This window comes from Strix aluco, chromosome 5 (genome assembly GCF_031877795.1).
Source record: "Strix aluco isolate bStrAlu1 chromosome 5, bStrAlu1.hap1, whole genome shotgun sequence".
Classification (NCBI taxonomy): Eukaryota; Metazoa; Chordata; class Aves; order Strigiformes; family Strigidae; genus Strix; species Strix aluco.
Genome location: NC_133935.1, coordinates 68,177,346 through 68,194,372, shown reverse-complemented (window position 1 = coordinate 68,194,372; position 17,027 = coordinate 68,177,346). Strand labels below are relative to the sequence as shown.

Sequence of the window (17,027 nt, the reverse complement as noted above, 5' to 3'; positions counted from 1 at the left end):
GGAGCGTGCGTGGGGCTGACGCGGAACTCTGAATGGCGCTCGCCGGCCGGTTGCTATGGCGGGCGGGGCGGGGCGAGCGCGCTGCGCGCGGCCGGCGCCGCTGTCGCTGAGGCGGGCTCGGTGCCGCGGCTGGGGCGGCCCCGCTCCGTCTCCCCGGGGCTCCCCGCGCCCTTGCCATGTGCCCCGGCCCCGCGTCTCGCCCGGGCCGGGCGCCGCTGGCCGTGGCGCTCTGCGCTGCCCTGTTGCTGCTGCCACCCGCCCTGGGCGCTGGCGAACGGCGGCGCCTGGCGTGCTCCACCTGCCGGGGCATCGTGGACAGGTTCAACCAGGTGGGCGGTGGGGCCGGGGGGCAGCGGGGAGGCCGGCGGCGGCGGGCGGCCTCGCTGTGGGGCAGGGGGCGGCAGGCGGGGGCTTCCCGGCGAGGAGCCGGCCGCGGGGTCCCGCTGGGCGGCCTGAGGCGCGGTGGCAGCGGCGCAGGCCGCTCCGCGCCCGCCGTTCTGAGGGGCAGCCCCCGATCTCCGGGCCGGTCAGGGACGGCGGGCGCGGAGGGGCGCCGGGCCCGCTAGAAAGCCGGCGGCACTGCCCAGCGCGGTGCGGGGCTGCGGCCCCCCGGGCAGCCCGGCTTTCCGCCCCGCAGCTCCTAAAGCCCCTCGGCCAAACTGTGGGAGCGCTTCCGCCTGGTGCTCCGGTACTGACAACGTCTAGTGAAGCCGGTACACGGCAGCAGGTTGCTCCCGGCTTCGGTAACAGTTGCAGTCCTTAAGTCGATAGGCTATAAAGCTCCTCGAGCTTTGCTGTCAAAGACGTTTTGGTGCTTCAGTGCAAAAAGATTGGCTGTGCTGGCTGTAGGATGCCCGGCTCCATGAGGAGTGCTGATGGAAAACATCATCCCCTAGAATTCTGTGTCTGTTGCCACTTGCCTTACATTGTGGCACAGTAAATTCAACGTAGACAGCAATGGGCTGCTTCAGCTTGTGACAGGTACTTTATATTCTTTGTATGCATGTTCTCTGTTGTAGGCTTGCTAGATCACTTTAACTGCGGAGATTTTTTTTGCAAGGTGTGCTTTGATAGGCATTGGCTGTAACTCGGGGAAGTTGTGCTGATGACAATGAATTATCCCGTTGTGTGTTTAAATTACATGGTGAAGATTGGTTCAAGTACTATCAAAGCTGATTGAAGTAGAGGTCCTGTTCAACTGATTAATAAAGTTCCTGAGAACTTAAAGGAGAAGAGTATAAAGTTTCATATATGTATCTTCTTTGATGTAAATGAAGGCTGTAGCAAGGCCTTGTTTACACGTTACGAAAATTGAGTCATGCTACAACCTACACTTTCTCACTTCTCATGTTATCACTAGCTGTTTCTTTGACTTAGGAATTTGATCAGCAGCTTCAGAGCTTTACTGATGCATTACTGATGCTTTTCACAATTTCCATATAAGCATTTACTATTGCCCTTGATTTTTGTTGGAAACAAACCCTATGTAACTTAAATTCTTTTGGTACTTTTCATTTGTAGGGATTAGCAGATACAGCTAAAAAGAACTTTGGTGGTGGAAACACTGCTTGGGAAGAGAAGACGCTGTCAAAGTATGAGTCCAGGTAAGCTGTCTCATTACTTCTCGTTCGGCTATGTTTCACATCCACTGTGCATGATTTCACCATACTGGTGTTTGTCTGGATCTTAAATACTGAACATTGCAGCTGAAGTTTCACATGTCCAAGCCTTAAATTCTTACTGATTAAAATGTAACATTATGCTCTAAAGATTACAGTAAAGACTGAAACCCTTTATTAATGACTTTATTTGTCTTGTTTCTGAAACTGACAAAAGTTAATACTATTGTCGGTCATAGTAGTTTTTTCTATTCACCCCAAAATCCTAAAACAATGATCTTAAATAATGGTCAGTAGTTAATTGGTAGTCATAAAAGGTGTGGAGTACTGCAATACTTGTTTTAGAATTAAAGTAGTGTCTACTCCCTAGAGTTGTCACTATTTCAGTGCCAAACAGAAAACTACAAGAGGTGCAGATTACTGTATACTTTTGTATGTATGTTTGATTTCTGAGCAAAGGGATCTGGTATCTTTCTTCCAAATTTCAAATTCACTTTTTAATCTCAGTTGGAGCATTGGGATGCAAGTGTGGGTTTTCTGAACTTCAGTTACTGTGAGCTTCATGGGCTTCTATCGAATATTAATAATACATGAAATTTATTGTTGATCTTAGGAGAAAAATACTGCACTCAAATTTGCTGGGAAGCTAAGTATTTATCAAACCTACAATCTGCAGACATAATGAATGCAAGCGCGCCAAAGTGGTTCTTGTGATCGTCCTATTTTTTTTGGTTGAAATAATGTTCATTAGTTCTTTATTCTGATATTTGCTTTGTTTTGGAACTAATTCAGAACACACCATAAACTGATAAAGTGTTTTAGGCTGAAGTCTAGCTTCTCTGTCATGTCTTGAGTGGTGTCAAATGTTTAAATTAAAATTACGATTTTCCTTCTCTGCTTGTAGTGAAATTCGTCTTGTAGAGATCATAGAGAATCTGTGCGACAGTAGTAACTTTGAATGTAACAACATGGTGGAAGAGCATGAAGAACGTATAGAGAAATGGTGGTTCAAACTGTAAGCATCAATTTTTTTTTTTTTTGTGGACATCTCTGTGTGGATAAGTTATATAAAAATGAAGTACTAATATTAAATCTTGTGCCTGAACAGTAGCAGTATGGGTAATTTTTCAATATCCTTCAAGAGTTGCCATTGGGTACAGCTGGGTTCAGGCTGACTTTTAATAGTATGTGCCACTGTACCATGTTCTTTTTATTTTCAGCTCCAGAACTGTTGCACCAAAACATCCAGTCTGGCTTTTCATATACTGTCTACTCAGTTACCAGTGGGGTGTTGAGGCAAACTAACATTGGAAAACGTTGAGGTTTACTACCCTTTTTGTTTTCCGTTTGTCGTAAAACTGCAAGGGACTCTCTGGTTCTTGTGGGTTTTTTGTTTGATTTTCCCCCCCCCCCAAACATTATTTTGTTCTCCTGGCAATCAAAAAAATAGTTGATACTAATAAATCTAGAAGTCAGATCTCTTGAGGATGGTAGTGTGGCAGCTGACTTTTCTATCTTTCTTGTAAGCTAGTCTGTGATTTCTGTTATAACTAGTATTTTGTATACCATTATAAATTATAATTAGTGCAAGGTAACATTTAAATTTCTTAAGATCTTTTTTTAATGCCAAATCATGTTTCTTCTGAGTATTTTTTTACTACTTTAGACTGTCAGCACTCCCAATCAGCTAGAATTCAATAGGGTGAACTGCCATTATAACATTGCATAGTTGGATAAGGATTTTTGATAACCCACTTTGCTCTTAATGACTGCTTTATTGCACAGTCCTGTATAGTTAGGTAAAAGGATAAAGTATACATTAACATGCCAACTGAAGGGAACAGAATAACGTAGCATAGAATATTTCAGTTGGAAGGGACCTACAATGATCATGTAGTCCAACTGCCTGATCACTTCAGGGCTGATGAAAACTTAAAGCATGTTCTTAAGGGCATTATCCAAATACCCCTTCAACACTGACAGGCTTGGGGCATTGACCCACCTCTCTAGGAAGGCTGTTCCAGTGTTTGACCACCCTCTCAGTGAAGAAATGCTTCCTAATGTCCAGTCTAAACCTCCCCTGGCACGGCTTTCAACCGTTCCCATGCATCGTATGGCTGGATACCGGGGAGAAGAGATCAGCACCTCCCTCTCCACTTCCTCTCTTCAGGGAGCTAAAGAGCAATGAGGTGGCCTCTCAGCCTCCTTTTCTCCAAACTAGACAAGCCCAAAGTCCTTAGCTGCTCCTCACAGGACATGCCTTCCAGAAAGGTGAGCTGTGCAACCCAGAGTCTTAAATTTGTCTTAAATTTGCAGAACTGAAAGAAACGGGTCTTAAACTAAAGAATTTGACAAAGTAGACTTCTTAAACAAAACTATTCATAGAATACATTAGTTTTTGGAAAGTTTCTGTACTTAATAGACCTTTTGAGTGCAGTTGATTAACTTTGCCTTCTGTCCTTTAACCTGTAATATCCAAATCTCATTCAGTTTCTGTGGTAGTTTCTAAAGATACTTTCTTTGTCCATGAATAGCTTAGAACTTTTTTCACAAGTTGCTACATTACATGTGGTACTCAGTAAACTTACTTTTCAGGGCCTGAGCCATGGAGTCAATATGGTCAGATGTAATAGTTTAGAAAGAGTAGCTGTACGTGTCTCTGGAGTTGCTGGACTTCTTTCAGGCTACAGAATATCTAGGCCTTTCCTTTACTAAAGTTTTTGAGACTTCAGCATCAGCGTGATACTGAGATCTGTGAATTGTCATTCAGAACTGTAGTAGTCCCCAGGCTTGCCCTGCAAAATAATATCCAACAATTTCATTGTTATTTGGAGGTGTATGCTAGTGCTACAGTAGCACATAACTAACTTCTTAATATTAAAAAAAAAACCTTCTAAGACAATACTTGATTCAGTCTAAAAGAGAGGAGCGATTTTAACGGTCACCCTATTGTCAGGTTGGCAATACGAGCAAATGTTAATATCGGTCCTGGGTTATCTTCTGCATAGTTGAGATAAAGGCACAACAGTTATCTGTAAGAGGAAGACATAAGTAAGACAGTCTGAACTATATATAAACCTTGCCTAAAAATAAGGTGTTAAAAAAAAGGGGGTGTGTGCATCAAGATGAATTGATTTTATTGGTTGCTCTTATTTCACATTTTTCATAAATACAATCTATACAATTTGAGTAGAATCCTGTTAATAGTATTGTAGTTTAAAAGTTAAATTAATCTTAAGTTCGAGGTTGATTTCTAGAAATTATTTCCTGAAATAAGGTCATCTTCAGAACAGAAAAAATAGGTTTCTAATCCGTCATGTGCAATAGATTTCTCTACTGCATTGTGCGAGTTGGCTCTTTGTTATTTTTATTGATAAATTAATATCTTTCATATACAGAAAGAAGAAGTATCCTGATTTGTTTAAGTGGTTTTGCATAGAAACAATAGAAGTTTGCTGCCCTGCTGGAACTTATGGACCAGATTGCCTTGGTAATTTTTCTTTTGAAACAATGCAATGGCAGATACGTTCTTTGTACCTGTTTGCTTCAATCTTTCATAACATGGACAAATACATGAAGTATGATATTTTGTGTGAGACAGCAGATGCTGTGTAGTATGTACCTGCCTGCTGCCTGTTAGTTACATAGCTGCCATGTGACCATCCTACCTGAAGAAAAGTCATGAAGTAATGTGCAAAGCTGTCAGGGGTACTTATGTGTACAGAATCCATCTGATCTGATGCTCACATCCACAGCTGACCTGTGCTTCAAAGACTCTGTAACATCAAGTCTGTTGTGTAGGTGGCCTTTCAGAAGCTATGTAGACAACAGTCCTTGACCAGTTTCATGGGTAAAATGGCCAAAACACTGTTGGGCATTAAATGAAGAAGTTCACAACTGAGGATTAGTTAAAAAGGCAATGGGAGAAATTCAATAAAAGTAGGTTGGAGACAGTTGGATAAAAGTAAGATCTTTGATGCAAAAGTGATAAAGGAGGCATTTTGGCCTCTGAAGTTTGTATAATTTATAAATCTCTAAAACCTTGCACTTTGTTAGAGATCAGCTTTGGCCTCTTATATTGTTAAGAATTAAGTGCCAATTCCCAGTATTGACCTAAACAATCGCTTAGTAGGCTTTTCCAACTGCAGAATGAGCATTCTCAGCAATCCAGGATAAATAAATATACCAGCTTAACTAAGAAGCTAGGAAGATAGATAAAATTCTAAGCCATGGTCTTTGCCCAAAATTAAATTTTAACTGAACTTTCCTGGAGATTGTTTTCAGTTCCTCTTATACTTGAATATATTGCTGAGCATTCCTTATTGCAAGCGTTTTGGTTGCTCTCAAGGGAAAAAAGCTTTTGGAAAATATATCTTGGTTTAGTGTGACTTTTTTTTTTTTTTTTTTTTATATTTCACTGTCTATGAAGAGGGAGGGAATTCAGGTGTTGTGGCTGAGAATAGGAAGTTATTTCCTTTAAGTCTAATTTAGAAGTTGGGTTTTTTGAATTCTTTTTAGCTTGTCGTGGTGGATCAGAAAGACCTTGCCATGGAAATGGCCACTGTGATGGTGACGGTACCCGAGGTGGAGATGGCTCATGTAGCTGTAACAAGGAGTATACAGGAGATTTTTGTTTGGACTGTTCTAATGGTTACTTCAGTACCTTGAGAAATGAGACGCATTCCGTTTGTACAGGTAATGAAGTCTTTGACACATGCTTAGATCTTTGTCTTCCTTCTTCAGTTTTTGTAAACAAAACTAGAAACAATTTAAACTGACAAATGTAAAAAAAAAAATAGTTACAGTTTGGTTACTCAGCTTTAACCATACATGACATGTCAGTCAGTTTGGTGGAATTTGGAATTCTAAGGTTTTCTTAAGTCATCATTCCAGACTGCCCTTGATTTTTTAAAAATTTTTTTTTTTTTTGTCCTTTAAATTAAGAAGCAGACTTCATCTATGTCGTGAGGGAGGTGGGAAGGAAGAACAGACCTTGCCTGCCCCGCCCCCCCCCCCCCCCCAAGTAGTGTACAAAAATCTTGAGCTGAAATTGCTGCATAGTGGACTACTTTGAAAGCTAGGTTTTCCTCATTTCTCAGATAAGCTTAACTGGAGTAAGTGGGCATGGAAACAGCTGATCTGTACTGTGTAGACTACATAGATTCCAGTTAAGTATGTCTAAACTTAATTTTGAAACAAAGTCGGGTCGTAGGAATAAACTTCTACAGTTGGTCAGATTTTCATCTGTTTTTACGTCTTGAATTGAGATTCTGCAGGAACTAAATCATGACTGGGAGTCTAATAAGATTGTTTTTCAACACGATTATGTTGGGTTTTTATCTGGCTATGTAGTAATTCTTCTGCATGATTTGTTTTATATTACAATATATAATATGCATATATTGTATATTGCATGTAATATATATATAAAATAGGCATATACAACTAGATTTCTAGTATGTTTCCTTGTGAAGTTCTTCAGACTATTATCACTTCACACATAGCTCTTGTAGCTAGTTGCAAATGAACTAGTCTGAAGATTCATTAGGTGGGAGTGCTGAGTCTAGTGTTTAAACTGTTGTCCCAACCCTGAGTGGTCGAGCAAAGTTTACCTTCTTGAACTCCTGTTCCCAAATATTTTGGAAATTGGACCTGCCACTTCTAGTCACTAGAATTTCGTGGCACTGTTTTAAGTGGTGCAGATATCTGTAATTGCTGGGTTTGGCTTCCTGGGTGTTTTGGGGCTTTGGGGTTTTTTTGTAGGACAGAGCTGCATTTTTGTAAATGATATCTCCATAAAGTCAAGATTTAATCTTGTGAATGGAAGGGTCAAGCTACTAAATGAATCCTAAATAAGGTGTTCTTTGAGAATCTGTGTGCCCAAACTTGTCTTGGAATCTCACAGCAAAGCTCAGATTGTAGTTTTTTCTTATCTCAGCCTGCCACACTGCCTGTAAAACGTGTACTGGTTCAAGTAACAAGGACTGCCAAGACTGTAAAGAAGGCTGGATTAAAAATGAAGAATCAGCTTGTGTGGGTGAGTAAGGCTTGGTAGACTTCAAACAGGTTTTGTAGCAACGTTGGCTAGTGAGATTAGATGACATCACATCGAGTTTTATTGTATTTTATGGAAGTGTTCTGTCAGTTTAGATTTTTTAGTTCGTAGTCTCTCTCTTGCTTTTTGTTTCACATTGCAGGAAAGCAGTATTTCCTCCTCACCGATTGCCTGGTGATTACATTTGTCTTTATCAAACTGTTCACTGTGTATCTTTTTAGTGTAGTTGAATACAGATAGCAAGTGGGGTGTTCCTTTTACACCATGGTTTTTGTGTTTATTTGAATGCTGAACAGTGCCCTGCTCTTGATGGAAACTATTTTGTCAACTACTGGAAGATTCCTGTCAACTTATCTGCATATTTTGTAGTAATTGTACAAGTGTCTTCACATTACCATATGTTTATGAATGCTCAACCCTAATAGAGTTCAAACATTTCACTAAAAGCCAGGCATACTAACTTTTGCGATTATTGGAGAGAAATACCAGGAGACATCAAGCTCAGTGCTTCCATTAATCTCTTACCTATTTCTAACTTAGCATTTCTCTTGGTTGATGAGGAGATATGTGTGAAACACTGCAGGAAAAGCCAAATACTAAAAATAGTCCCAATGACTGATTGAATTTGGCTTGTTAAAGACCCTTAATGTAATGTCTGGAAACATTATTTTAGAAATTATGTGAACACTGCTTCTTTTTAAAAGTGCTAATGAGAACTAGTATTTGAATTACAGCTCCTGCAATACCTGCTTAGGCAACTGTTGAATGCTCCAAGAGTGTTTTTAAGATGCTCCAGCATTGTCTTCTATACAGCTGTTTTTTTCCAAATAATGATTGCAACTGATTAAGTATAAACTGAGAAATGAGTAGGAGTAATGTCTGCAGCAACAGGATGAGATAAACAGCAAGGGGACTGAAATAGCCTTTCTCTGTCTGAAATTTTTAGTTGAGTACTGTTGTGCCCTATCCTTGAAATCACAAGACTAGCATGTTTTAACTTCCCAGGTAGAATTGGTTTTCGTTTAACTAGTCCTAATCATAACTTGGCTTTCTCCAATTTGCTTTGTATAGAAAACTAAGCAGCGTATGTGTGTGCATTTGCGTAACGTTTTTAATACTTTAAAAAGTTCCGTAGCTTGGTAATATAGGAGTAGAGAAATCAACAGTATTCCGAAAGAGTAGTCTGTCTGCTTATTTGTTATGCTATTTGCCTAAAAAACATAAATGCATGCAAAACGCTGACTTGAAAATTATAAGGATGGCAGGTATTCTGGAAGTTTTATTTAATTTGAGTTCTTGAATTTCTGATATGTCTGTTATTGTCATCACAAAACATCTGAGGATCAGTTTTGATGTGTTAATGTAAGTTTAAGATGAACAAACCAGTATATGTTACCATGTTACTTTTATGTCTAACATTGCATATCTGATCCTGAGCTCCTTGTAAAACTCTCAATACAGTCAGTTTAAGTTTATAGCATCTGTGAGCCAGTTCTTACAAGATCTCAAAGCATAGCACTCAAGTATTAGTCTGGCTATTTAATCATGACTACTATTTTAGGTAACTTGTCACTTTTTATCTTTCAGATTTAGATGAGTGTGCTGCTTCTCCTTGCAAAGATCACCAGTACTGTTTGAACACAGATGGATCTTTCTCATGCAAAGGTTTCTTTTTAATCTGCTGTTGTGCTTTATCGTCTAGAATTCTAATCTAATGCTAGAAAGGGCATGGTACCAGGCATTTAGTACAATGTGGTCTGGTTCTGACTGGGCATGGGGGGGGTGAGGCTTTAGACCTATTGTTTGAGGAAAGCAAGAGATTTCTGGTTATTTCTACTCTGCTTTGGTGAGACCCCACCTGGAGTACTGTGTCCAGTTTTGGGACCTCCAGCATAAGAAGGACGGGAACGTGCTTGAGCAGGCCCAGAGGAGGGTCATGAAGATGATCAGGGGGCTGGAGCACCTTCCCTATGAGGACAGGCTGAGAGAGTTGGGGTTGTTCAGCCTAGGGAAGAGAAGGCTCTGGAGAGACCTTATAGCAGCCTTCCAGTACTTAAAGGGGGCTACAGGAAAGATGGGGAGGGACTCTTCATCAGGAAGTGTAGTGATAGCACACAGGGTAACAGTTTTCAGCTGAAAGAGAGTAGATTTAGATAAGTAAGAAATCCTTCACTGTGAGGGTAGTGAGACACTGGAACATGTTGCCCAGAGAGGTTGTGGATGCCCCCTCCCTGGCAGTATTCAAGGCCAGGCTGGATGGGCCTTTGAGCAACCTGATCGAGTGGAAGGTGTCCCTGCCCATGGCAGGGGGGTTGGAACTAGATGATCTTTAAGGTCCCTTCCAACCCAAACCATCTGTGATTCTGTGACTTCTTGTTTGGGTAAGTTGACTGACTTTAAACCTCAGATATATGAATTTTTATGCTTAAAATATTTTGGTTTTAGCATGTGATGCCAGCTGCATAGATTGCACAGGGGAAGGTTCTGACAAGTGTAAGACCTGCGCATCTGGATACATGAAGGAAGATGAAAAGTGTACAGGTTGGTGGATTTAGCAGTACACTGTAGAACACCAGTTAGCTCACTCCTGGTTAGCCATGCTGAGGAGCTGTTAAGTACATTCACGTTTGCTTCAGTTTTCAAGCCTATCAAAATGAATCCAGTCGTTCTGGTATTAGCAGCAAAGACTTTCTTTATAACTTCCTTTATATTATTTATAATATGCATGACAAGGCTTAAAGTTGAAACACTTCTAGAAAAGGAACAAAATATTTTATAGCGGGTTTGGGAAACAAATACAAGAGTCTCTTGTCAGTTATCTACCACTTCATTAGAAGTGTGCATCTGTATTCATTTTGTAATAGGAAGGCAGGAATGCAATGTGGATTCTGTTGTCTTCTGTTAATCCATTAATGCCCAAATTCAAATTATATTAATTCATAGTGAATTATAACATGTGAAATGATAGTAAAAAGAATGAAACAGGAATTTCTCTGTGGGGAAGAGTAGAAGATACCCCTGATCTTAAGTAGCTGTTAACTATGATGATGTAGTATTTACAGGCTCCCTTCACCTTAGCTGTAGTTTGGCATCAATAGAAAATTACTATGGGGAGTCTTCAGTAGGTTAAGATGAGTGCCATTAATTTCCCCACACAGGGACCTGCAAAACAAAAAGCCACTACTATCTGAATAAATTTGAAATTCAGTCTAAATCATGAAGAACTGTAACAGATTATTTTAACAGAAGTTAAATCTGTTGCAGCAGCATTCTGCTCCTCAGTGTTTTTTATTTGAAGAGATTTTTGATTATATGGCTGAGCACCAGTAAGTATTATAACAAAATAACAGAAGTGGACTCTTTCTTTCCCTATCCTATCTCTAGATATAGATGAATGTAACCTTCCTGAAAAAGTCTGCGTGAAAGAGAATCAGGACTGTGTTAATACTTCAGGTAGTTACAAGTGTGTATGTTCAGAAGGGTTTGAAGAAAAAGATGGAACATGTGTTCAAACTGTAAAAACAGGCAAGTGCCTTTCCAATAACAGATTTTTTTAAAATATGCTATATCAACAACTTGGATGTGTATTTCTGTCTAAGGGTCTAGTCACTTGTAAACTTCTGTATAGTTTCTTCCTACAGCTGTGGTCTGTGTCAAGTAGTTTGTGGTGTAGGCCATATTTCAGCATGCGTGTTTTCTTGATTAAAGCCAGTGGATTTTTTAAATGTCCCATTCTTGTGTTGCTTTTTTTTCACTTAACTCAAGGTTGTGTTTATGAGTCACTTAAGTGTCTGGCTTCATTACATAAAGTGAAGTAGCAAATTACTGGTCTCATAAAAAAGAGGTCTTTCTCCTCCCCACTTTTTTCCTTTATTGTTAAATATAGTAACTTAAGGGTTTATCTGATCGCTTGCAAGCTGCTTCAACTCACCAAAATCTTGGAAAATTAAGCAGAATTCTTTTTGCTGGATGAGAAAGCTGAATTTGTTTATTTAGTGATTACAGAAGTGCCAGAGCTGGTGCGAAGGTGAATATGGAGAAGACATCCATTTTTCAGTCATGAGAAACTGTTTACCTTGACTTAAACTAGACCTTCAGTCAAGAAATTGAAGTCTATTTTGCTCTAGGGTGTATGACACATTATGGGCAGGATTACGTTCATTAGTGTTTCATTACTCCATCTAGGCTTTTTTTACAATTTCAAAGTGAAAGACAGGATTATTTTGCAATATAGGTTGTAGAACAATAGATGAGAGACACTCAATTTCATATCTTTATTTTCTTTCTATTTCTTAGCTTGTTTGGGGTTTTTGTGTTGTTTGTGTGCCCATGTTCCCCCCGCCTCCCCTGGACTGCTTTTTCATCTTGTACTAATAATTTGTAAAGATCTATGTAGTATCACTACTCAAGGCCATTAAGTTCAGATGTTATATTCTCAGTACACACTGTTATTAGTCCTTTAAAATCAGTTCTGTACTTTTCCTATGCATATCAGTTACTATGTCTTTAAATGTGGCCTGACATTTTATGAGAATAAAAACAAAATGAACAGTTGACAAATTGGCTTGCTTTTTCTTAGATTAATGATTTTACCAGTGTAATAAAATATTGTAATAAAAAAATAAAATTTAAAGGCTGTTTTAACAGCTGAACTGAGCAGTTTGCACTACAGAAAATAGTTCTGAGTAATACTTGCCTTTTGTTTTCAAATACCAGAATTTCTTCTGACAGGTCATGTGGAAAGGAGGAAGTGTGCTTAGAGTAGCTGTGCTGCTTTTTTCTTCCACTAACAATATCTTACCAGTTTATTTGAAATGTTTTGTTTGCATCTAGTAAAAAAAAAAAAAATTATAATCTTAGACTAGGAGGATGGTGCAAGTAGCTCTTCTATAGGGCTTTATTAGTTCTCTGGTCTTGATAAATATGTTGATTTGGGTTTCTCTTTAAAAAATACCTGAAGTCAAAAATTATATGGTATAATTAATACATTTGTATTCTAATTATGATACTTAATTTCACAGGAGAGGAAATAGAGAATGAAACAACTGAGCCTCCACCTACTGGACATGATGACCTATGATCTGCATTCAGAACCAAAAGACATTCCTATCTAAAGTTTTAAATTATTGGACTATGACTCTGCTAGCTGACATACTGTGGAAATGGTATTAAATATGCAGGTTGCCATTAAGAATTTTTTTTTTAAATGGTGATAAGCTGCTCTTTAAGCTGCATTTCTTTATTCTTAAATGCCACTTTTTATATAATTCTTCAAGACAACAGTAGATGGGTTAGTATAAAATTTGAATTAACATAACATTGTACCTAGCAATTGTAAACAATTTGCAGGTTTCTCATTCTAGTGCCTACTGAAAACTATCATCATTTGGAAGGACTTAGTTGCACTTCATAATTCAAGAAAAATTTCGACTGAAGTTTTGTGTTTCTTGACATGAGAAATATTTCTGTAACTGAAATACAGCTTTTAGAAATTGTCAAAGGGAATCTCTTTGGGGGGAAGCACTGTTCCCTTAAACAAAATAGAATGCCTAATACTGCATTCAATAAAAGTTTATTTTGTTGGAATGTGCCTTAAAAATTTCTAAGATGTTAATACCTTGCTGCGTTGTCATGTCTATTTTTCATTTAGGCAGTGGAAAAAAAAAAAAGAAAAAAACCCACCAAAAAGATCCCACAAAAATGCAGAACCTTGTAAGCACTGTATTTCAGTTCAGCACTGAATTCCAGCCCTCATTTGTGCTGGGATGTATATGGCGGAGTGGGGGGAAGCAACAACCCCCCCAACACACACAACCCCCCCCAACACACACATACGCTTTCCTCTAGTGAAAGACTTATGTCAAAACAACTTTCCAAAAGTAGGTAGACAAGTCTTTCTCCAGATACTTGCATTAAGTATGTAAATTAATTTATACAGTGATGAAAAGCAAGTTTGGCTAACCCCTGCATGCAGTGGCTCGCAGTTATGAGTACTCTCTAGAACTGGTGAACACATGACTTTCATTACAGTCTACTGCCGCATGTAGTAGCTTCCTGTCTTTTTCAGAGCAAGAATGCTACAATCACTTCGTCTCTCATGCCATTTCAGAGGGATACCTAATAAGCATTCCAACATGTTTTCCCTAAGCTTAATGGCAAGTATAAGAGCTAAAATTGGTATATTCTGCAGGGCCATCACAGCTGTAAATAAGTTAAGTACCATCCAGGTACAGTATTTAAAGTGCAGTGGTTGATACAGGGACCATAAAGAGGGATTACAGAATATGGCCAGAAAGAAAACATCTTAGGCTTGAATATGAAGAAGTTATAAACAGTACCCTGAGGTAAGTGGAAATAAGAAGGGTGTGAGTAGGATTGACCTGTTGAGCAGTGAAGGCCAAACACCTTCTGTATACTTCTGAAGACGACTTTGTTCAGACTAAGTCACAGTTCAGTTTGTGAACAGTGTATGTAGAATTTGTATGTGCGATAGATATTTATGTGACTATTACGCAGAAAAGGATTCTGTTGGATTCTTATGTTAAAAGCTAAGCTGATCTTGTGTGCTGTAGTATTAAAGTATCTGTAAGTTTTCTTTATTTTCCCTCAGCTATCATATCTAGATGGTTCTTACTTTGCCAGTCTGAGAATGGAAACTTTAGTGCTTTCTCAGCTGTAATTGCCAGAGATGGGCCTATGTGCCACATATCTTCTAAGTTGTAGGTTAGGTGTTTTGTTTAATAATTGCTAAATTAAAAGGAGGAAAAAGTAGGCAGTTTAGGGAGCACAGGGAATACAACTCAAGGATCTTTAGGGGGTTTTAGTACAGGCACAGCCAGTTAAGGATCTTACAGGGGTGTAGCTTCTCTTTATTGCTTGGTCATTGATGCTTAACTCCCAGGTGTTCTAGATGATGGTCCAAATGGTCCTTGTTAATAGTAACATGAAATGTCAGTTCTGTTTAGAAACTACCAGCAACTTGTACTCAGTGGAATTCTCCAGTACAAACTCTTCTGTTGATGTTTCAAACCTGAAATAATGCTTCCTCATATAAAGAACAACTTGCTATTCTAAGTTCCTTTCAAGTTATCTGGGACTCTGGAGGAATACTTGCTGCAGTTCTTAACTACATTGTGAAAGCATTGTCTTCCATTTCCTCCCTGTCAAGCTCTGGACAAAAAGCCCTAACTAAATTGGTCCTAGTTAAGTTCAACTCTGGGAGGAAGTAATGAAAAACAAAAACTTCAAGAATTTGTTTTTTCTCTGGTATCTAGAGAGGAGAAACTCTTCCTAGTCTGACCTGCAAAAGTAATGAGAGTAGTCTGATATAACCAAACTGTTGTTCAGTTCCAGAGAATAATGTTCTCAGATTTCCATTACCACAGTAAAACCATCAGAATGTTGTTCCCTAGGAAATGTATGGATGTGTGGTACCTGGGTATTAGGAGTCGCTAATATCTTAGTCCTCCCACTCCCCTGCCCCCTGATTATTAGCACCTGTTGCTCTGCATTAAATTATTTTGGATACATTTGACAAGTCTGGGATCCAGAAGGGTGAGTTCAAATATTTAGAGCTTTCTCTGAAGGAATGTTGGCCAAGTTATGTACTTGATAAATATTTATCATTATGCTACTGCCTCATGTCCTCTCAATGCTGAGTTTCTAATGAGTTAGTCCTCTTTTTTATTCTGCATCCTCATTTGACTACTGCAGACTGTAATTACTGTTCTGGTTTAGAAGTTGGAACTAAAAATTGTTCTGACTGAATTTATCTTACACACACACACACACCCCCGCCCCCTGCTTTGAATAGAGTAGGGATTGGACTCTTAGTTATCTTGGGTTTTGCCACTCAGAATGAAAGGGGTGTGGGAGCAAGATTTAAACTGATTAGCAGAAACTGCCAATGAAGGTCAAGTGCTTTGTGTTAACCAAGCCAGTCCAGTGTCTGAATGCTTTCTACTGTGTGTGTTAACAGCTTAGTGCTAGATAAAGTGAGCTGCTCCCATTAAATTTTTCATTACATTGTAAGGAGATACGGTTATGTAGTACAGGGCATCGTACTTACGGTTGCCTGGAGTTACAGGTCTCATGTCAAACTATATGAATATGTTGGTAAATATTTCAGAAGTGATCTGAGATATCCAACAAACAAGATCTGTGTCTCAGTGAAGTGTTGGTTAGGTACTTTTGTCATAAATACCAAGGTGAACCTTGAGCTTCTAGATTCTCACTTATTATTTTGTAAACTTCATACTGTGTGGTATCAGACTAAAAAGGGCATCCCTTTTGCTGGTTTGTCTTGCTACTTAAGACTAAGTGCTTTTTGCAGTGGGAAATACACTATTCAGTACTATTCAGTATGTTATAGCTGGATTTCACAGAAGGTCCAGGAACAAGCAACCCTACAGTCCTGCATGTTTCAATTAAAGCTCTAAACAAGGCCAGGAGAGCAGTCTCAGGTATGCAGCATGTATTCCACAATCATCCTGCAGTGTCTAAACTTGGGAATCAAAGTATGTGCTGACTTGTTTTCATCTGAGCATTGGGGTATAATACTGTATCTATTCTTTGGTGTGAATTCCTAGCATGTCTTATCACAGACACCGAGTTCTCTGCAAAGTATAATACCAGTCATTCATTAGTAGGGTAAAACTAGTCTGTTTTGCAGAATAACTTGATTTAGGATCACCTGAAAATGTTCAAATCACTATCTTCTTTCTCAGGAGAGATGCCAAAGCCCGTAGGTTGTAGACAAGATCAGGACACAGGTCACTGTAAAATATGTGGGATTTATTGTACAAACACAACAACATTTTTCCTTTTATGGTTGCTGAGGACTAATCTTACGTTGTCCTAGTATGTATGGGAGAGGTCCTCTTCAGTCAGGCAGTTGTCAGTCTTAGCCTTTGAACTGACATTTGCAAGTTGAAAAGCACTAAAAGTTGTGCAAATCACCAAATCACATTTTGAGTGTTAAGCTCTCAGTGTATATAGCACTATGCACATATGTTAAGCCAATTCTCCCTGACACATAGGGTGCACCCTGCCCTTCAAGCTGCTTTCAGACCATTCTTAATACAGTACAAGGTTAGGCATACAGATAATTCAAGCTTGCTCTAACAAGTGACTAACTGGAAAGAATGCATGGGGAGGGGGGGGGGGGGAAAAAAAAGCTTTAAGAAAACCCCAAGCAGTCCTGGATAGCAATAATATAGCAATAATGTAAAAGACAGTTCTCTGTAATGGTCCTAGGTGACCTCCTGATACTCCTCCCTTTCCTTCCCTCTGTCTATCAGTCTTCCATGGGTTATTTTCTGAGATTATATTTTATCTGTTCTGAAAGGAAACTT

General features: G+C 39.3%; 1 protein-coding gene across 1 annotated transcript; it reads left to right on the top strand.

Moving 5' to 3' along the window:
• The first annotated feature begins 39 nt into the window (after nt 1-39).
• Nucleotides 40-13,260, top strand: CRELD2 (CRELD disulfide isomerase 2). Its single transcript, XM_074827699.1, has 10 exons — nt 40-329; nt 1,522-1,604; nt 2,524-2,634; nt 5,018-5,109; nt 6,138-6,314; nt 7,558-7,656; nt 9,262-9,339; nt 10,120-10,215; nt 11,059-11,199; nt 12,696-13,260. The coding sequence occupies exons 1-10, from the start codon at nt 177-179 to the stop codon at nt 12,752-12,754; spliced, it is 1,089 nt and encodes a 362-aa protein (XP_074683800.1). The 5' UTR covers nt 40-176; the 3' UTR covers nt 12,755-13,260.
• Nucleotides 13,261-17,027: the final 3,767 nt, after the last annotated feature.